The sequence below is a fragment of the Miscanthus floridulus genome, chromosome 10, assembly GCF_019320115.1.
Source record: "Miscanthus floridulus cultivar M001 chromosome 10, ASM1932011v1, whole genome shotgun sequence".
NCBI lineage: Eukaryota > Viridiplantae > Streptophyta > Magnoliopsida > Poales > Poaceae > Miscanthus > Miscanthus floridulus.
In genome coordinates this window covers 4906478-4929067 of record NC_089589.1, presented here as the reverse complement: position 1 = coordinate 4929067, position 22590 = coordinate 4906478, and the positions used below count along the sequence as shown (strand labels likewise).

The 22590-nt window shown below is 48.3% G+C and overlaps 1 protein-coding gene across 1 annotated transcript; it reads left to right on the top strand.

Moving 5' to 3' along the window:
* Nucleotides 1-17553: 17553 nt before the first annotated feature.
* LOC136487897 (uncharacterized) lies at nt 17554-18543 on the top strand. The gene is made up of 3 exons (XM_066484991.1): nt 17554-17901; nt 17989-18198; nt 18319-18543. Exons 1-3 carry the CDS (start codon nt 17554-17556, stop codon nt 18541-18543), a joined length of 783 nt encoding a protein of 260 aa, XP_066341088.1.
* Nucleotides 18544-22590: the final 4047 nt, after the last annotated feature.

Sequence of the window (22590 nt, the reverse complement as noted above, 5' to 3'; positions counted from 1 at the left end):
CGGAACACTGTGTTTCGGCTAATTTATTGTGGGAGAAAAATACTGTTCCAGCTAAAAAAAAAAGCTGAAAAGACGGATTATAAGAGAAGCGAACTGGACGTATGCCTAAACAAAGCCCGTCATGCGAGCGGTGAGGTCAGAAGCAGTCCGGTTGCTAGCACGGCGAGCGAAAACGAGAAGCGAGAGTAAGTGACGATGGATCATAAGATAGGCGTGCGAGAAAGAGAGCGAGGCGCGGGCAAAAGAAATTCATCGCGTTTAATATTATGTAGTATATAAATCTTAATTACTCGAAATTAGAGGAGTTTAACTTATGACAACTAAGGCCCCGTTTAAGAGAACTCTGCTCCTGATTCTTTAGCTCTGTTTCTTGATTCTTCGATGGAGTGATTCTATTAGATTCCTATAAGGGAGCAAGGTGGGGGAGCCAATGAGAATTGATTCTCTGCTGATCCCCACCAAAATATAACATGGAATAGGGTGAAGCAGGTTTTTTTAGCTCCCAGCTCTTAGTGTAAATGGAGAAGTAATTCTCTCCTGATCTCCACCTGACCGGTTGGCATTTTGAGCGTTTTGTTGATTAGGAGTGATTCTCTTGAGAGAAGCTAGAGCTAAAGCTCTCCCAAAAAGACCCCTAAAATTAATCTTTGAACGATAAGTACTAAATTAAAACAACCTAAGACTAAAGCGTGTTTTAGTGTCTTCAAAAAAACGCCGCCGCTGCCTTGCTCCTAGCTAGGGCCTCGTCGTCGTCATGCCTCCACTTAGGGTTCCTCTCTAGTTTGTCTGCGGGAGGTAAGAAGGAGAGGGGACCCATCTCTCTTTTTCACAATTTTTAGTTCCAATTTGTTTAGGGTTTAGTACAAATAAATGTTCGGTGAAAATAAGATGATTTTCGGTTAGGATCGTGTGTTGTGTGATGACTTCGGTGATTGTCACGACGAGATCGCTATTGCAGATGTCGATTTCATCGGCAGACGGTCCATTTGTGACCTCTATCTGCAAGGGAGGGGTGCTTCTGGGAGCCCCTACGAGGACAGCGACTCCAGGTTATCGATCTCATCATCGATGGTCGCGGAGAGGATTTCAAGGTCTTGAGGTGATCTGCAGCCTATGTCGTACCGGAGATGCAACTACCAATATTCTTTCGGCGATTTAGATGCGTTTTAGACTGGTTCCGAAGCGTTGGATCTTGCGGCATGTCCAATGTTTTGAGGTTGGTCGTTGGGTTCGACATAAGGACTACACTGGGCATTCAAGGGATGCCATTGGGTAGGAAGATGGAAGAATCTGGAAAGAATTTTATGTATTTTTTATTTCAGATTTTGATGTGTAATCTAGGGATTTACTGTGCCACCAAGATTTAATATAAGTCCACGTTCCCTTGGAAAAAAAAACTAAGACTAAAGCGAGGCGGATGCACATGTGTGGCCGCTGGAGCAAATTCACCACGAATTAATGAGAGCAACTGTGATTTGTGGAGGATTTGCAGCCACCGAAGGTAACGGTTGGCACAGCACAAAACGTGTTCTGCCGAATTCAGAAAACTGACAGCCACTAAGCCTGACGGCCTCGGATCAATTATCATGTGTATCATATGACCGCGCACGCATGGCATGGGAATGGGGGAAAAAGATTTTCCAAACCAAACCGAAGGCGACTAGGCTAGCTCTCCGTCCGACCCCGTGAAAATTACCATGACGCCGACCGGGCGCACGCAGCAGAGACGCTCGCTGCTGACTCCTGTGCAGCAGCAGCTTGCATTGGGGATCGGCTCTGAATTATTCAGACAAGCAGGCTCTAATCACACCGCGTTGCTTGTAAAAACATGCAAGCGAGTGCGTGTGTTTGGTTTAGTAGCTAACCGTAATGCCTGGTTTCCCAGCTACTTTAGTTTCCTTCTGCTGGATCTATCGATCGTCGTTTGCTTGATGGAGTTGGTCAAGTGAAAACTAAACGTAACGGTGTGATTAGGTCGCCGGATTCTGCAGCCACGACAAGGAAATTCCAAACCTTTCTATCTAATAATTAACCTAACCACCTCTCCAATGCCAGGCCAGTCTCCACAGTTATATATGCAGCAACATGTGTGCATTGCTTGCTTGCAAGTTACCTCAGCTGCGGCATGGGGGGTGTACTAAATTAAAAGAAATTTCTCACCATGCACCAATGGTTCCATAACCCTACCTCCTGACTGAGATGGAAGTGGTGTGTGTGTGTGTCTATATATATATATATATATATATATATATATATATATATATATATATATATATATATATATATATATATATATATATATATATATATATATATATATATATATATATATATATATATATATATATATATATATATATATATATATAGGGACCTAGAGTATCTCAAAAACATGTTTTTTAACTCCCATTAAAGCGCCATGGCAAAATAGGGACGTAGAGTATCCAAAGAGTACCATATTTTTTCTTTCCAAAAACATGTTGTTTTTTTAACTCCAAAAAAATATTCGGAGAAATAAATAAGGTCATCTCGAAGTGTTTGCAATAGTTCTCTCCCAAAACATCAAAAATCCGGTCCCACACGCAATTTGGTTGCCGAAAGTTTTTTTCCCACCGCGTGGAGTTGCCTCTCCGTCGCCGCCGCCTCCCTGCGATCGTCAACCTTCCCCTGCCGTCGGAAGCCAGGCTAGTGACCTCGTTGAGTAGGGCGGAGGCAGGCATACAAAAATTAATACACCAGCAGAATTTTTTTGAGGATTAATTGGCATTGGAGCACGTACTCATCAGTCATCACTCAAATGTTTCTACACTTGAATAAGCTAGCTAGCAGAGAGGGGTAACAACATGAAATGCTCGCTCTGAAAATTTAATCTATCCTCGGTAATATGTACCAGCATATATACTGTTTCAGTTGCAGTACGTGTCGACAGCACCAGGACGTGTGCTGGAAATCGAACCCCATGTCACTATCATGCGTTGAAATTTGAATAGTGCTCTAGCTGATCGATCTACCACGACGTGTGTCTTTATTTAGTTTTGCATTGTCACTAGTTTTACAATTATTTAGTTGTAACAATCTTCAAGCTGGACGATTTAGCAAAGACACACGCGAAAAAAGGAAAAAAAATATTTGGAGATGCGATCGAGAATCAAACACCTGACAGGCTGACCTTCTATAATAATGCGTTACCAACTGAGCCACTACATTCCAAGTTAAGTTTTTTTACTCAGTTTTGCACTACAATTGATTTTAGTATTTTATACAACTATTTATTTTCAGCAAAGGCACGCAGAATAGAAAACAATATTATTTGGAGATTTTCTTCAAAAAAAAACTTTATTTGGAGATGCAATGCAAGGAATATAACCATGCATGCATGTGCCTCTATTTCTATCTATATAAGTCATTACTAGGAGATCCGAGGAATTCAAAACCGTACGACCTATCTCTATATAATAGTACTACTAGATAGGATAGTGCTGCTCTACTCTCAATTAAGCTACATCTCCCAGTTTTATTCAATTTTGTACTATAAATAACTATATAATAGATAGAACGTGCTCTACTACCATTTAAGCTACATCTCCAGTTTTATTCAATTATTTATTTAGGAAAGACACGCAATGGTTGGAGATACGAGGAATCAAAACCGGCACTTCTATAATCCAATAGAACAGTGTACTTGCAATAATATAGTTGAGCTTAAGCATCTCCAAGAATACCCTATAATCCTTCCTAATCTTTGATTTTTTTTAAAAGATTGAAAAAAATCCCTCTCTGACAACTACCGATCAATCCCTCCAAAATTTTTTCACTCGGGAAAACCCCCTGCGCGTTCTGATTGCGCGTATAACCCCTGCGCGTTTTGATTGCGCGTATTTCTTTCCCCTGCCCTGTTCGTTGATTGATTTTTAGGCTAATAAACCTGGCTAATGTTTATTTATTGCGAGAGTAAAACACTGTTGAGTCCTAGCTGAAACCATCGAGTGAACATGCTGCCCGTGCGGTCTCCCTCGCTGGCGCGATACTTTTTGCCGCGACTCTCCTTCGCACCAACGCACGCCGCTGGATTGGCAAGGCAGCCGCCGCCGCCAGGATCAGCTTTGCTGCTGCATCTCGTGCCAGGCCGTGGCCGATTGCCTGTCTCTGCTGGTGTATTAATTTTTTGTATTGCCTGCCTCCGCCCTACTCAACGAGGTCACTAGCCTGGCTTCCGACGGCAGGGGAAGGTTGACGATCGCAGGGAGGCGGCGGCGACGGAGATGCAACTCCACGCGGTGGGAAAAAAACTTTCGGCAACCAAATTGTGTGTGGGGCCGGATTTTTGATGTTTTGGGAGAGGACTATTGCAAACACTTCGGGATATGCCTCGTTTATTTCTCTGAATACTTTTTTGGGAGTTAAAAAAACATGTTTTGGAAAGAAAAAAAATAGAGTACTCTTAAGATGCTCTACGTCCCTATTTTGCCATGGCGCTTTTATGGGAGTTAAAAAACATGTTTTTGGAAAGAAAAAATATGGTACTCTATAAGATGCTCTAGGTCCCTATTTTGCCAAAAACTTTGAAGATGCGAGGAGTTGAACCCCATTCCTCTACTCATGCATTGAATAGTGCTCTACCAAATGAGCTACGTCCCCACATTATGTTCCATTTTGCACTATAATATCAATTAATATTTAACTACCTTTGTTCACTTGCACATCAGGAAGTCATAGGACAACCGCAATACAATCAATAATGTTTAACCCTCTCGATTTCATAAAGTTGGATGTTGTAGGATGCCTAGCACACATTAAGGATGGTTTAAAATGGCATGATTACCCCTGAAACAGTAATCATGACACATGGTGTGGTGTTGAGGCCGGGCTGTTTGGATAAGCTAGGGCTAGTTACTAGTTGGGGCTAAAATTAGCTAATTAGCTACAGTTGACCACCAACTAGTTAGACGCTTACTAAAAAAAATTAGCGCATATTAGCCCTCCTGTTTGAATCGTCTAGGGCTAATTTTTACCTTGCTAACAATTGGCTTTTAGTATTACATGTCCACCAGTGTTTCATGCGTCCCGCCGGAACTTCCATTGTCACTAGAGATGTCAATGGGGAATTCCCCGTCGTCGGGGAATAGCTCCTCATTCATGTCCTCGCCGAGGAAAGAAATTCTCCGTCCTCGCGAACGCTCGTGGGGGAGCTTTTCCTCCCATCCCGTCCCCACGCAGGGAATTTTTTCCCACGACCACTCCCCATCACAAAATACAATATTTGGAGAGCAAAAGCAAATTCATAGTGTGAAATCAATATAAATTGAATAAGCAAGATTTCATATTATAAGAGACATCTACTTTAGAGTTTACTTTGCTATTTATAGAGGGTTATGTGTTGAGCATTTGGTAGAAATTTTGAATGCTATAACATCTAGATTTAGAACATACATGTGGAGGTTGTTCCTATGGAGCAGCTGTGGACACTTGCTATGGATTGACGACACGTGTCCATACACAATCATCCAATGGATAAGAGAGATGTAGTTTTTCAACGAATTCTCTACAGCCATCTCATGCATTCGTTGATTGAGCACATAGACACGTATTGTCAATCCGATGCCCACATTAATTAGTTCATACGGCTAACTCCAGTAAATTTTTCTATAGACTAGGATCATGCCCGTGCATTGCGATAGAAAAAAACAATGCCACGAGAATGCCATGGGTTGTTGATAGTTGGAGGACGTGGAGGTGGCAGGGTAGGTCGAGGAGGCCGGTGCGGTGTTGTGGCACCCGACGGCGTGGGCAGGGCGGTTCGTTGGATGGGCCTTGTAGGGGTTTGAGTGACTATTTCCACGCTTAGGGGAGTTTTTTTTATCGGTTATTTCCACAGCCGGCAACTTTTTTATCGAGGAAGGGGATGGGTCTCCTAGGTGCGGGATTTTTTTTATTGGGTGTTTCCATGGCCGGAAGATTTTTCTTATCAAGAAGGGAATGGGTCTGCTAGATGAACGACTACTTTTGACGCTTTTTAGTTGTAGAGATAGATATAGAGATAGAGATAGAAATACATTCGCTCGTGGAAGATGGACGAGCTAGGATTCTTTAGCGCAAGAAATTTGGAAAAGCCGGAGAAAATGAGAAATAATGCAAAACCATCGTTGTATCCATGATACAAAACACCAAGTTTTCGTAACAACACGACGTATGTTGAAACTTCAGTTATCATGTTGTTATTTTCTGTTCCCGTTGCGATGCACGAGCATAATCCTAATTGCGGAATATAAAGACAAAACATCACTTTCACTTCTGTCTAGTTATTGCATGCCAAACTAAGCACACATGCATGATATGGCATGGCACATCGATTTCTTCCCATTATTATTACGTGAAAGGCTCACACGTTGGTATATTTTCTGTTCACCAGATCAGCCGGCCTCTGGTCGATCTGATTATTCGTGGTGCACGATCTGATCACTTTCACTAATAAATTAAAACTTAAAACTCCGCTCCTTGTCCTTGCATTGATGATTGTGTGATGATCAATCTCATACTGTCTTGGAAACCCTACGGGATCTGAATAAGGAATGTGAACAATTTGCAGCAAGCTGTGGGCAACTCAGGGATTGTTTGATAAATCAAATCATGTACGTGTGTATAGCAGCTGGAGTAAATTTAAACGCAAAAGTTGATATATATCATAGATAATCGCAATGCGCGAGGCACGAGCCATTAATCTAATCTCCTTGCAGTCCCGTACATACTGTTATATGGAACCCACTCGCTCGCCATCTCTTCCCATCGTAAGCCAATCAGCTAGTAAGCAATACTAGTATATAGATCCTTCCTTCTGCAAATTCTTCACTTTATAAGATCATGCATGCTCGTGCGTTTGCAACGGAAACAAAGTAATATATTATAGTTTAAATATATTTGAATATGTGTTGTACTATTATAAAAAAAACTAATATTTTGAGTGTGATATTATATTCTATTTTACCCTCATAAAAAAGATGCATCACGAATTCACGATCGACCTACCGTGAGGCATAAGATGCATCATGATCGACCTACCGTGACGCATAAACCCACACAGATGAGGCTAGGAAAATTATTTTCTTGACGAACATTCATGTTGGCTCTCTCCATGAAAATTACACCATCACCAGGTTTGCATTGGCAGGGGGTGTTTGGTAGAGCTCTAAAAACTCTAATTTCATAGTCGGTGAAAATTACCCATCACTGCCATCCTTTACGTACAAGATCTCAACACATGGCACCGTCGTCCTCGACCACCTGACCACCAAGTCCTCCAGCGCCTCCGCTTGACTTAGTCAACTATCGTCTTGACTAGGTCAACACGGTTTACTCCTCCACATGTACACTTGTTTTTATGTCCCAAAGTGTCAGCCACTCACGGTCAGTCTTCCAGCCACCTCGGTCCCTCGGTCCAATCATCACGTCCGTCCTTCACCGCTCTCAGTCCATCGGCATGGCACGTCTTCTCCATGGCCGCCGACCGTCTATTTGCTCCACACCTAGACACCAACACAGCTAAGAGACATGTTGCACACATACTCACACTTGAGTTAATCTCAAACTCAACCGAAGGCTGGTCACCTTCTGACAATCACTCATCACAACTCAACATATATGGACACATATCAACCATGTGTTCGTAGTTTCGAATGTCCAAACACAGCAGCAGCAGGTCGTGGATTGCACTCCCTCGTCGTGGACACCTGAGCTAACAGCAGCTAGTAAAAACCCTGAAACGATGTGACAATACAGGGGTTTGTCCCATCCGATCGAACGACTAGTGCTCGGAGGTCCGGTGCGAGGCTCCCGTCCGAACGCCACTCCCCACACCCCGCACCTACTCCGTTCCGCACGCCCCCACCCTCTTGGAATTTATGCCGCTCGAACGACTCGCCCCACTTACGCCGCCAGTCCCCACGCGGGCCCACGTCGCCCGAACATCACCAGCATCGAGAAGAGGAGATACCCCTTTTATAGAAGAAGGGGAAGATACAGGTTACACCAGAAAAAGAGAAGAGAGAGAGAGAGGGAGAAAATCCAGGAGAAGAAGACCTCTGGGACCGCCGCGTCCTTCTTCTCCTTCATGCGGGTCCCACCGACGTTGTAGATGGTGATGGGGACGACTCCACGTCGGGCTCCTGTTCACCACTGGTGCTATGCCTCGACGTCATCAGCTGGTCGTGGCGTTCCATCCCATCCCGGTGGATGGCGTGGTGAACCGACGTGCTTGTTAGCGGCCGTACGGGGATTAGGCAGCATAGCGCCCACGCACCCATCACTGTTGGCGATGCGAACCCTCGGGCGTGGCCTATCGTGATCACGGGGCACGTCAAGGCGTGCCCGCGCCCCTTCTGATGTCAGAGGCTTGACCTAGGCCCACACGCTTGGACCCGTAGTGGTTGGGCGCGGTACGGACCTCGCCGGGCGAGGCGGAGCCCGCGTCCGAGGGGTCGGACGAGACGGAGCCCGTGCCCTCAGGGTCGGGCGAGACGGCTCCCGTACCCTCGGGGTCGGGCGACACGGGGCCTGTGCCCGAGGGGTCTGGCGAGGCGGAAACCGTCCCTTCGAGGTCGGTCGAGACTGAAATACGTTCTTAATTATCTAGACGAGTTGTCGTCCGCGGTCCTCAGATCCCTTCTTCAGGTATCCCTAATACTAATACCCTACACAAATATTCTACTCAAAATCATAAGCACGTTGCTTATAGTGCAGTTAATCAGGGGAATGCATGTTCCGTGTTTGGTTTAGTTAGTTAACCTCGTTTCTCATCTACTTTTGGCCTACCATTGAGTTGACAAAGTAAAAATGTCTAATGTTGCCACGTCCGAACCATTCAAGGCAATGGAACTCCAAACCCGTCCGTTAATAATGGCTTAATGCAGCGGCCTATAAGTACTGTATAATTTGTGATGATGGATCGCACGTGTTAGTGTATAATTAATGAAATTAATTTGAGAGCTCAAATGTAGAGGTTGGTCAAAACTAGGGATTTAACAAGTAGAGGAAGCCCTAAACCTTTTTTTCCTTGAACAGGCCCATTGCTGGCCCGTGTTTTATTAAGGCCCCGTTTGCTTCGCTGAAAAAAAAAGCCGAAACACTGTTTCGGCTGATTTGTTGTGAGAGAAAAATACTATTCCAGCTGAAAAAATAAGCTAAAAAATACGGATTATAAGATAAGCGAACAGGGCCTAAGAGGGGAAGCCCTAAACCTAAGTAGAGGCCGGTATGGCCCAGTCTTACTCCATGGCCCAACACAGCACTACGTCCCTAACTTTAGTTTACTTTTGCACCATATAAAATTTATTGTTTGTGTTGATTGGAATAGAGAGAACCATTTTATGAGAGACGAATCGAACCCGTACCCTTATCATGTTTAGATTGCCAATTGAGTTACACACCCAACTTTTGTTCAGTTTTGTACAAGTTATTTTGTAGTTTTATCTATCAATATGATAAAAGATTTTTTTTGAGATACGAGCCCACACAGTTATCATGTATATATTAGCGCTCTAAACATTGAGCTACATCCCCAACTTTTGTTTAGTTCTGTACTATAAGTTATTTATAGTTTAGTCTATCAAAATGATAATAAATAGTTTATTTGAGATACGAAAGAATCAACCCCATAGCTACATCCCCAACTTTTTTTTGTACTATAAATTTATCTAGTTTTATCTATCAATAAAAAAATGACTTTTTTTTGAGATGCGAGGAATTGAACTCAACTTTTGTTTAGTTTCTACTATAAAATATTTCTAGTTTTATCTTTCATTATGATAAAAGAGAATGTGTCGGATTCATAAATCTGGGGTCCCTCGGGGACCGGCTTCCACGCCAAGGCTCGGCCCAAGCGGGCAGCACACAACTCATGGGCCGGCCCAAGGATCTAAAATAATAGGCCGAAAGAGCGGTCCAGTCATCAACCGAAAGGTCTGGCCGAAGAGGAACATCGCCCTCTCATCGACTACTTCGGCCCACCTCTCCGACTGGAGCGCTCGCTTCGGACTTCAGCCGCCTCCGGACGGCCTCTCCGATCGGAAGGCTGGCCCAAAGTGCTACTTCCGACTCCGACCCCGCGTCTCCGACCGGGGTTCGCAGAAACCCTGCTCATCACCCTTCTCCGACTGGCGCAACCAGGACCGACTGGGGCCATCCGACCAGGAATGCCCGCTCGGAAGAAACCAGGCGACGAACGGAAAAAGCAAGCCAGGGCGCACAGAGTCAAACCACGATACCAGGGACCATCCCCTGGTATCGTACTCTGCAACCACCCTGACACGAACAATATTGTAGGCGCCGACATTTTCTTCTACAGTATTGTAGGCGCCGTTAACTCCCATACGGTAAGGCCCCCCCATATGCCTCTGGCCATCGATAGTGTTGTGGGCGCCGGGATTTACCGTACCAGGTGAACGTGGTGAAACTCCTCACATGCCTCTAGGCATCAACAATGTTTGCAGGTACCGACATCTTGCATTTCTGAAGAAGGCAACTGTAACACCCCGGTGTTAAGCCTACATTTAGGCACTACAAATCATGCATAGCATGCATCATAAAGCATATTAATCATACATGCCTAATCATGTAAATAACAATTGAAACAATGTTTCGAAACATATGAAACGTGTTGTGAAACCTGAATGTTGCATACCTTTGTTAGAATTGTTTTGCCCTGATTTTGTTTGCTCGGTTAGTAAAACATGTTTGGATATCATGGTAAATCATCTAAAGATGTTTAGTTCAATTTTTGGAGCAAGGTCTGTATTTAAATTAATTCAAAATTTGGCTTCAAAATAAATTCCCAAAAATTAGGGTTTTGAGTTAGATTTGGACTTTGAATTTACAATTCAAAATCTAGAAAGAATTTGGCTTTGGTCATAAAAGCAAAGTTGTAGAGAATTAAATTCTAAACAACTTTCATTTTTGGTACATTTTCAAAAGAGGTCATTTTCTTGCTCAAAATAATATTTGAAAGAGGGCATTTAAAAATTTCTTGAAAATATAATTGAAAAAGGACTTTTTCTCCTTCGTGGGCCGCCGCCTCGCTTCTGGCCCACGGCCGAAGCCGGCCCAGCGCGCCAGCGAACCCGCCCGCGCGCGCCAGCCCACCTCACGCGCCGGCCCACGCGTCCCCGCCTGCCGCGCGTGTCCCGCCTCGGCCCAGCTCCCGCGCTGGCCCGCTCGTCCGGCCTGCTTCGCGTGCGCCGCGCCCGTCACCGCGCCACGCCCTCGACCACGTCAGGGCTTGCCCGCCGCATGGCGCCACCCGTCGATGGCGGCCTGACACCGCGTCCACGCGCCGCGGCAGCTCTGGCACTGCTGGCCACTACTTAAGCTACCGCAGAGCTCGCCCGGCATCGCATTTCCTGCTCCTCCCTTCGTCTCTCTCTCGGACAGCAGCAACGCACACGCCCGCCATCGCCACCGCGCGCCGCACCTTGCCGGAGCTCGCTCGCCTGGCCATCACAGCTCGCCGGTGACCACTCCGTCTCGCCTAAAGCTCCGCCGTCACCCTGCGCACCCCGTGCTCTCGCTACTTCGCCGTGGTAAACATCCCGTCCTTAGTAATTGCTCGCCGGAGCACGACTGAGCTTGCTGGTGGGCTCCGCTTCCGTGGATTCCCCCTTTCCGCTCCTCTTCCCGCCTTTACTTCGTGCGCACAAGCACCGCACGGCGACGTTGAGTCTCCCGAGCGCCTCCTTTCACCATGCCGTGGCCGGAGATGCTCCACCGACGACGACCCACGCCGCCGCTCCGCCATTGCCATCGCCGAGCCTCTCTCCCCTGCACCGCCCCTCCCTGTTCACCCCTAGCTGACGCGGTTTACCATGGAGAGCACGTTGGTGCCCTCCGTTTCGCCGGGGACCTCGCCGTCGGCGAGAGCCGGCCGGTCAACGGCGGCCCTGCCTTGGCTCCGGCTGACACGTGGGTCCGGCTTGACCGCGGGTCCCGCATGGCAGCCCCTCTGGGTGTGCAGCACCGGGTGCACCCAGCAGTTTTGTTAGTTAATTTTTAAAAGGGTTTAAGAAATTATTTTCAGAATTCTGTTTAAGTGCTTTAGAAAATGGTTGTGTACTCATCTTGGCTCCAAATCTGTTGGAACAAATTTTGCTAGGTTCTTTATCATCAGATCTACTTGGGAAAATTATTGCATGTCATTTTTTGGATACTTTTCCGTAGGATTTTATTTAATCATGTATATTACTGATAACTTGAAAAATGTGTAGAAAAATCTATAGGCTTCAGAAAAATATGATTTCAAGTTTGTTAATCTTCTTATGTCATTTACTTCCTAGGAAAAATATGTTTCATGCATGTACTGTGGGAAAAGTTTTAGGTGTAGTTCAAGTACCTTTAATGGCTGATTTTTGTTATTTTTGCTAGAGAGCAAACTTTGTATAAAACATGCATGTGATAATTTTTGGACAGTCATTATATCCTATGAAGAACCTAGGAAAAATATTAATTCTGTTGTTTGACACTTTTCATAGTACAAAGCAATTTCATGCTCATTTTTATGCTATAGCTTGTCATTTTTGTGTAGGATAGTTTACTTATCCAAATGCCATGAAATTTTTATGGTAGTTTGTTTAGGATAGTATTATGCTACTGTAATTTTCTCAAATTTTTAGGAGCATCAGAAATATATGTTGCTATTCAAACCTATTATTAATTAGGGTTTAAGCAAGTGTTGCTTTAAGTGTGATTAAGAAATTAGTAAAGCTTTGGTGTATCTTTGAAGCATTTCATAAGATATGTTGACTTAACATATTAGTAGTAGAAGAGAATGCAGTAGATGACATGTGCTTGTAGTATAGTTTCTTGGATGATGTTGACTACCTTGCATTTAAACATATCCATTGCATTCATCTCCTTAGATGCACCGTTTGCATAATCACTTACGCGCATTGCATCATACAGGATCGCAAACCGAGAACCCAGTCGTCATACCCGAGGAGCCTGAGGAGTAGCTCGAGGTGCAGCAGCAGGAAGTGCCAGAAGCCGACGAGGAGGACGTTGAAGAACTTCTGGAGTGCCCCGATCACCGTCCGAGCTCTTTCGAGAGAGGCAAGCCCCGGAGCATTTTTCTCCCGGTTTGCGATTATTTAATTAAATGCTTTACTTTAATTGATGCATTACGTTTAGGAGTTGTTTGCAACTGTTGCTGCATTATACCTTGTCTACCTTTGTTATACTATATCCTTGTTACCCTGGTATCCGTAGTCAAGTCAATGCTTAGCTGGCTTAGACCGGTAGAAGTCAGGTGATTTCCTGTCACCTGCGAGCTATAGGTGGTTACCTGGATCTGCTTGGATGACTATGAAGTCATGGTATAACTAAGTGTTAAATGAAGTTGAGACCGGACGAAGACTTGCAGAGTTTTGGACTGTAGTGTTTTCCGTCTGTGTCGATTAAGGACCGACCGTTGTTGGGCCTCAAGTCATGTTGAACGCATGCCTTACATTTAGCTGGCCGGATAAACTACCTTCCGACCATGAAGCTGGGAGATTTTTCGGGCCGAGTAGATTGCCCGCAACGCACTATGCCGGAGCAGGTGTGGTAGGACACGGGGGCGGGATGATAAGACCAAAGTGCAGTCGGTCAGCCCCCGGGTACATGTGGTTCCTGACAAACTCGAGATTCCTAGAAAGTTGACTCGGTGATCAATATCTCACTTTAGCGGGTGAGTGAGGTTTGTGTAAGGAATAAATCACCAGCTGGTTAGGAATCGATTCGAATCGCCATCGCTCCTAGATAGTGAGCACTTGACTTGAGTTACTTCATCGTAGTAAATGTTTATGGAACACTTGGACAGTTATAATGAATATGACAGTATGGAAGTTGTTTAATGATCATTGGTTATCATTATCTGCTTAATCACATGTTTACTCTAGTATAGGTGCAAATCTAGTCGACAGGTTAATAATAATTAACTTGGCAATAATGCTTTTAGAAAGGTTCTTGAAATGCTAAAAATGCTTTTTTTTTGCAAATGAGTTAGCTACCCTACTATAAAGCCCTTCATAATCCTTGGTGTCATTTATTTTTGGTTATGTCGGGTAAGTCTAGCTGAGTACCTTCTTGTACTCAGGGTTTTATTCCCACTTGTTGCAGATGGGCAGATGTATTACGGCTACTATATCAACTGCCTTTATCCTGCGATGGGTGATGCTTAGGACCATGGGCATGGTCATTCCTTACGTCTCACCTGATGCTTTTGTTGGAGATGATCATTCGCTGGCACTATATTTAAACTCCGCGTGAGTGTGTGTGGTTTGAACAAATGACTTCCGCTACTTTTATTCGAACTGGTTGTAATAACTATGTTTAAACCCTGATGTATCTGTGATGTGAACTTTTATGTAATTTGTGATGGTGACCGCTAAACTTATTACGATCATGGCTGGGACATGAGTTGGTTTGAAATCCTTCATGATTTCACGGACTACCGGGTTATACGGGCTTAAGTTTGTTCAATCGTCTGCTCTAGTGGATGATTTTCTTACTTAATTTCATATAATTGGTCGGTTCTGTCATAGCAACGCAACCTCCCACGTGCATCTGACACTCTATAGTGACGACCAACAGTGTTGTAGGCGCCTACCATTATCTTGTACCCGCCGGCAAGGGCGACAGAGCCCAGTAGCATACGTACCCTCACCCTCTCACTTGTAAAACTATCCCTTTTATCTATAAAAGGAGATGCGCTCCCTCCAACAAAGGAGAGCTTCTTTAGTCCTTTTGAGAAAACCAACATCGATCGAGTTCGTCAGCTCACAACCACAGAACCGCCAGGTTCATACCCCAAGCACACGCTTGAACACTTAGCTCATAGCGTAGCTCCTGTCGCTCTTAGCCCTTCCGACCAGAGCCGACCGGACCTCTTGTACACCCTATCTTTCTTCTTCTCGTTTGTAACCCCACTGCAAACTTCGAGCACTTGGGCTCAGAAATAAAGTCACTGACCGACCCAAACTGGACGTAAGACATGTTGCTTGAACCAGTATAAACCCTGTGTCATTGAGTGCTAGGCCACCTCCGATCACAACGTACGACAAAACTACAAATATTTACTAGTTGGTCACATTCTGCACCGACAGTTGGCGCCGTCCGTGGGGAAGACGATGTACGTTCAACACTTTTTGGTCATCGGATGACCCACTTTTCCGCCACCCTTGCTGTGGCGGGTTTGGGCGATACTATTCGCTTCGGCTCGCTGGAGTTTCCCGCACTCTCACTGGCTAGGATGTGGGTCCCACCCGTCTTCGAGCCATCCCAGGCCTTCCTCTCTGGGAGCCTGGACTTCATCGCCGACCGGCTCAGCGAACTGCACCTCCGCAAGGAGGCTCATGTCCCGGCACCCATCGGAGGGGTTCCCTCCATCGACTCCGGGATGTACAGCTTCGACGATGCGGCATCTGTGCTTCTTTCCGAGCAAACTCTCTGCTCAAACCCCACTGTAAGTAATATGCGTACTGTTATTTACTCTTCATTTACTATCCCCCACCGATCATCCGGAGGGACTGTATCGCCCACGCCACAAACATCGTACGATCGATTCCCCTATGGCCTCGTGTCCTCCGCAGATGCATACACTCGGGGGCTTCGAAGGATGCTAGCGCCATACCCCCTCACAACCGTATCCGTGGGAACGGCAGGCTACACTCCTGCCATTTTCCACAAACTCCCAGATGATGAGGGCAAGAGCGACGGTTCCAGCATCGGCAACGTGGCACCCTACCACTGTCTATCCTGGGAGTGCGCTATGGCTGATGCTCTGGGACAGCCGCCGATGGTTGTGGACTCTGCGTAGACTCACACCCCTTTGGACCCACGTGCGGGGGCCCTCGCATCTACGCGAGCGCACGCCGAGGAATTACGACAATGGCGGCAGAACCATCCGCTGCCTGCGCTAGCACATTCGGTGCAGCATGTTGCGCCACATGCACATCATCCGACGGGTGGTGCCCGGGGCCACGCCCACCAGGTCCAACACGACATCATGAATGAGGGGAACGATCCCCCACAGTTTGCTCGGGCCAGCCAGAACATTGCCGCTGCGATGATGCTTCTGTGCGGCGTTCCTGAGCCCATCGACCCTTGGGAGCGAGAGGTCTACCGGAACCTCTGGGTTATAGTAGAAGCCGTCGCCATTCAATAGACGGAAAGCTCCGCATCGTGACTCTGACACGCGCCCTCCCTCCCCACCGAGGAACGGGGACGCGCCAGATGGATCGCTCCATTCACTCGCCGCTACAGCCGCCAGGTGCGGCCCAAGGGGCGGCGGCCGCATCACGGTCCGACCTAGTACCCGCCCCGCACCGACCGCCGGTGCACGAATGGACTGGTTCACACCAGGACGCTCGCAGCATCATCAGCAACTAGCATCAGGTCTAGCACGATGATGACGCCCGTCGGGCGACGGTAGGAGCAGGCAACATAGGTCCTGGCCGGACCATCGAGGGGAGCGGCGAAACACACCCCAAGCGTGGTCGCCGATCGGACGACCGGAGTCCCATCCTTGAGGGCCCGAGACCACGGGCCTTCGGCCGACGTATCCGAAGAGCACCATTCCCACGTCATTTCCGACCACCCACCAACATCACCAAATACTCCGGGGAGACAAACCCAGACATTTGGCTCGAAGACTTTTGGCTCGCCTGTTGGGCCGGAGGAGTGGATGATGACTATTTCATCATTTAGTATCTTCCCATTTACGTAGGGGAGCATGTTCGGGCATGGCTTGAATTCCTCCCGCATGACAACATCCACGATTGGGCAGACCTCAAGAGGGTCTTCGTCGGAAATTTCTAGGGGACGTATGTCCATCCTAGAAACTCCTGGGACCTTAAGAGCTACCAGCAGGAGCCCAGTGAGTCCCTGTGGGATTACATCCACAGGTTCTCCCAATGATGCAACTCCCTCCCAGATGTCATCGATGCAGACATCATCAGCACGTTCCTCTCCGGGATGAACTACGAGTCCCTGATCCACAAGCTTGGCTACCTGAAGCCCTGTACCACCCGCGACCTGCTCAACATCACCACTAACCACGCCTCTAGCGAGGAGGTAGTCAGAGCGGTCTTTAGGAGAGGCTAGGACAAAGTCAAGGCCAAGCATGCGGACCAAGACGAGGTCCCCTCCACATAAAGGGGCAAGAAGAACAAAAAGGATCGGCACCGATCGGACAACACCACGATGGTCGCCGCGGCTGATCGAACGGGCAAGCAGACCCAACAGGGGCTGCCTGACCAATTCAACAAGCTCATGGATAGTCTGTGCACTAACCATGCCTACTCCATCAAGCACCTCTTCAAGGACTGCGAGCTCCTCAAATGTTTCCTCCGATAGGCCAATGGGCCAAAGGAGGGAGACGGCAAAGAGGCAGTGGCCAAGAAAGGAGGCACGACAGGCAAGGACAAAGATGGCTTCCCTGAACCTGAGGAGTGCATCATGATCTTCGGCGGGTCCGACGCCATCTAGACGAAACGCTAGCACAAGGTGCGCTACAGGGAGTCATACGCCGCCGAGATGGCCGTCCCCTCCTTCCTTAGCTGGTCAAAATCTCCGATCACCTTTGATCATAGGGACCATCCCTCCCACATCGCAAGGCCAGGAAGCTACCCGCTCGTTGTCGACCCCATCGTCCGCAAGAAGCGCCTCACCAAAGTGCTGATGGACAGAGGCAGCGGCCTCAACATCCTATACGTCGACACCCTCGATGCCATACATATCCCCCGATCGGAGCTTCGCTCGGTAGGTTCCCCCTTCCACGGGGTAATCCCGGGAGCACAGGCATACCCGCTCAGACAGATCGATCTGCCCGTCACGTTTGGCGGCCGGTCCAACTTCCGCTCAGAGGTCCTCACCTTTGAGGCGGTAGACTTTCCAGGGTCCTACCACGCCATCTTGGGGCGGCCATGCTATGCAAGATTCATGGCAATCCCCAACTACACCTATCTCAAGCTGAAGATGCCAGGACCAAACGGCGTCATCACCATGAGTAACGCCTTCTCGCAAGCCTTCATGTGCGACCGCGGGCACTACGAGCTCACCACTGCGGTCGTCAACTCGTCCGAGCTCCCGCGGCTCAGGGAGTCGTCAACCCCAGTAGTCCCAGACTGCAACAAACTGACTTCCTCGACGGCCTTCCGCCCGCTTGAGGAAACCAAGGCGGTAGGTATCGACCTCGCCGACCCAACCAAAATGCTACGGATCGGGACCTAGCTCCCGGCCAAATAGGAATGCGAGCTCGTTGACTTCCTGTGCGCCAATGACGATGTCTTCGCATGGCAGCCTTCTGACATGCCGGGCATACCGCGGGAGGTCGTCGAGCATGCTCTGCGCCTCATCTCGGGCTCGAAGCCCGCCAAGCAGCGCCTGCGTCACTTCGACGATGAGAGAAGCAAGGCCATAGGCGAGGAGATCGCTAAACTCCTAGCAGCTGGGTTCATCAGAGAGGTTTTCCACTCCGACTGGCTTGCATATCCCATTCTTGTTAAAAAGAAGACCGGGAAGTAGAGAATGTGCATTGATTATACTAGCCTCAACAAAGCGTGTCCAAAGGATCACTTTCCTTTGCCACGCATAGACCAGATAGTCAACTCCACCTCAGGTTGCGAGATCCTCTCCTTTCTGGATGCCTACTCAGGCTATCACCAGATTGCGATGAAAGAATCCAATCAGCTCACAACCTCGTTCATCACCCTGTATGGTTCGTACTGCTATGTGACCATGCCTTTTGGCCTGAAGAACGCTGGCGCCACCTACCAAAGGTGCATGCAGCACTGTTTCGCTGACCAAATCGACCCGCTCGATCAGCCTAGCCGGGCCAAGCGACCGAAACCAACGATTGCCATCTACGTTGATGACATCGTGGTAAAAACGGCTCAAGCTCACGATCTAATCGCAAACTTGGCCGCAACATTCGCGAACCTCCAAAGGTTCAACATCAAGCTGGATCCCAAAAAATGTGTTTTTGGGGTTTCGAAGGGGAAGCTGCTTGGATACATCATGCCCGAGCACGGCATTTAGGCCAACCCCAAAAAGATCACGGCCATTTCCAACATGGGCCCCATACGCAACGTCAAGGGCATACAAAGGCTCACCGGCTGTCTGGCTGCCCTGAGCCGCTTCATCTCCCGGCTCAGCGAACGGGGGATGCCGCTCTACAAGCTCCTCAAAAAGACGGATGCCTTCGTTTGGACTGAGGAAGCCCAGTAGGCTCTGGAAAGCCTCAAAGCGTCCCTGATGTCGGCCCCAATCCTCATCGCTCCCGAATAGGGAGAACCCCTCCTCTTGTACGTCGCGGCAAGCAACCATGTCGTGAGTGCCGCCCTGGTCGTCGAAAGGGAGGAACCAGGACGCTAGCTCAAAGTTCAGCGACCCGTATACTTCGTCGGGGAGGTACTCACCGACCCAAATGTCTGGTACCCCTAGGTGTAGAAACTCCTGTACGCCATGCTAATGGTGACTAGGAAGCTCCTACACTACTTCACCGACCACGAAGTTGCGGTCGTCACTTCATACCCACTCGGAGACATCATCTGCAACCGCGACACCGTGGGACGAATCTCCAAGTGGGCGCTCGAACTCATGGGCCATGACATCAGATATACCCCTCGCACCGCTATTAAGTCTCAGGCTCTCGTGGATTTTGTCGCTGAATGGACGGAGGTCCAGCTACCGACCCCGGATGTCACCCACGAGTACTGGACAATGTACTTCGACGGGTCTGTAATGGCGCCCAGCTCGGGGGCTGGAGTGGTTCTGATCTCCCTAGATGGGAGTAGGCTCCGCTACGCCATCCGCCTCCATTTTTTAGCCTCAAACAATGCCGTGGAATACGAGGCCCTTATCAATGGACTACGCATCGCCATCGAGCTCAGTGCTACGCGACTCTATGTTTGCGGTGACTCAAAACTAGTCGTGGATCAGGTCATGAAGGAGTCCTCCTACAAAAGCCCCCTCATGATAGCATACTGCCAAGAGGTGCCCAAGCTCAAGGACAAATTCCAAGGGATCGAGCTGCATCATGTCCCTCGAAGGGACAACGATGCCGCCGATTTCCTTGCAAAATTGGCCGCCAGACGGGATCCATCCCCGAGCGGGGTCTTCATCAACGACATCCACGAGCCATCCGCCCGCATCCCAGAAAGTCTGATCTAGAAACACCCCGATGCCCAACCGGCGCTCGGGGGCTCCAACCCCAACACCCAGCCGGCGCTCGGGGGCTCCGACCCCAACGCCAAGCCGACGCTCGAGGGCTCCGATCCCAGTACCTCTATGACAACGTCACCCGTAAACATCGTCGTATTGGCACTCGATCAAACCGACTAGCGAGTACCGCTACTCGCCTACCTCCTCGAGGAGGTTCTCCCGCCCGAAAGGACTGAAGCCCGACGGATCGCTCGATGCACCAAGACCTTCATCGTGCTCAGTGACGAGCTCTACAAACGGAGTCCGTCAGGGGTACTCATGAAGTGTATCCCCACCAACCGGGGGAGGCAGCTCCTCCTCGAGGTCCATGCCGAGATTTGCGGACATCACGCGGCCCCACGGTCGCTGGTTGGAAAAGCCTTTCGCCAAGGTTTTTACTGGCCCACTGCGCTACGAGATGCATAGGAGGTCGTCCGCAAGTGTGAAGGATGCCGGTTCTATGCTCGGCAAACTCATTTGCCGGCACAGGAGCTCCAAACCATTCCCATCACCTGGCCATTCGCGGTCTAGGGCCTCGATATGGTGGGACCACTCAAGAAGGGCCTAGGCGGTTTCACTCACCTACTCGTAGCAATCGACAAGTTCACCAAGTGGATAGAGGCCAATCCCATCACCAACATCTGCTCGGAGGAGGCAGTCAAGTTCTTCCTCGACATCATCTACCGGTTCGACGTTCCTAACTGTATCATCACTGACCATGGGACCAACTTCACCGAAAAGAAGTTCCTAGACTTCAGCGATGGATATGGCATCAGGATCGACTGGGCTTCGGTCGGACAGCCACGAACTAACGGTCAGGTCGAACGTGCCAATGGCATGGTCCTCCAGGGACTTAAGTCACGCATCTTCAACCGACTCAACAAATACGTCGGGCGATGGGTTACAGAGGTTCCAGTGATCCTATGGAGCCTAAGAACGACCCCAAACCGATCCATAGGGTTCACACCCTTCTTCCTGGCCTACAGAGCTGAGGCAGTGCTGCCCTCCGACCTCGACCACGGTGTCCAAGGGTCAAGGCCTTTGACCACGACCAGGCCGCGGAGGCTCAGCAAGACGCGGTCGACTTGCTCGAAGAGGCCCGTGAGACGACCATCATCCGCTCCTCCCACTACCAACAAACCCTCCGCAGGTACCACGAAAGGAAGATCAGAGGGAGGACACTCGAAGTCGGCAATCTCATACTCCGAAGGACCCAATCAACGAAGGAAAAACACAAACTCTCACCCTCTCACTGGTATACCACGATACCAGGGACTATCCCCTAGTATCATACTCTGCAACCACCGTGACACGAACAGTATTGTAGGCGCCGACATTTCCTTCTACAGTAGTGTAGGCGTCGTTAACTCCCATACGGTAAGGCCCCCCACATGCCTCTGGGCATCGATAGTGTTGTGGGCGTCGGGATTTACCGTACTAGGTGAACGTGGTGAAACTCCTCACATGCCTCTAGGCATCAACAGTGTTTGCAGGTACCGACATCTACCATTTCTGAAGAAGGCAACGCAACCTCCCACGTGCATCTGACACTCTACAGTGACGACCAACAGTGTTGTAGGCGTCTACCATTATCTTGTATCCGTCGGCATGGGCGATAGAGCCCAGTAGCATACGTACCCTCACCCTCTCACTTGTAAAGCCATCCCTTTTATCTATAAAAGGGGATGCGCTCCCTCCAACAAAGGAGAGCTTCTCTAGTCCTTTTGAGAAAACCAACATCGATCGAGTCCGTCAGCTCACAACCACAGAACCGCCGGGTTCGTACCCCAAGCACACGCTTGAACACTTAGCTCATAGCGTAGCTCCTGTCGCTCTTGGCCCTTCCGACCGGAGCCGACCGGACCTCTTGTACACCCCATCTTTCTCCTTCTCGTTTGTAACCCCACTGCAAACTTCAAGCACCTGGGCTCAGGAATAAAGTCACTGATCGACCCAAACTGAACGTAGGACACGTTGTCTAAACCAGTATAAACCCTGTGTCATTGAGTGCTATGCCACCTCCGATCACAACGTACGGCAAAACTATAAATATTTACTAGTTGGTCATATTCTGCACCGACAGAATGATTCTTTTTGGAGATGCGAGGAGTTATCATTATGATAAAAGAAAACGATAAATTTTTGGAGATGTGAGGAATTGAACCTGTACCTTTATATATGTTTATATTACATCATGTCCTCTTTTTGCACGTCATGTATATCAATGAGTAATGACCAAACAAGAAAGGTCGAAGGAATACATATTACTAGGAAGATTATTGTACTACATGATTCTTAGCTGTTCGACTGAGTTTCTGCAGATAAACCGACTAAAGTTGTTTTGTTATGAGATAAAAACACTGTACCTTG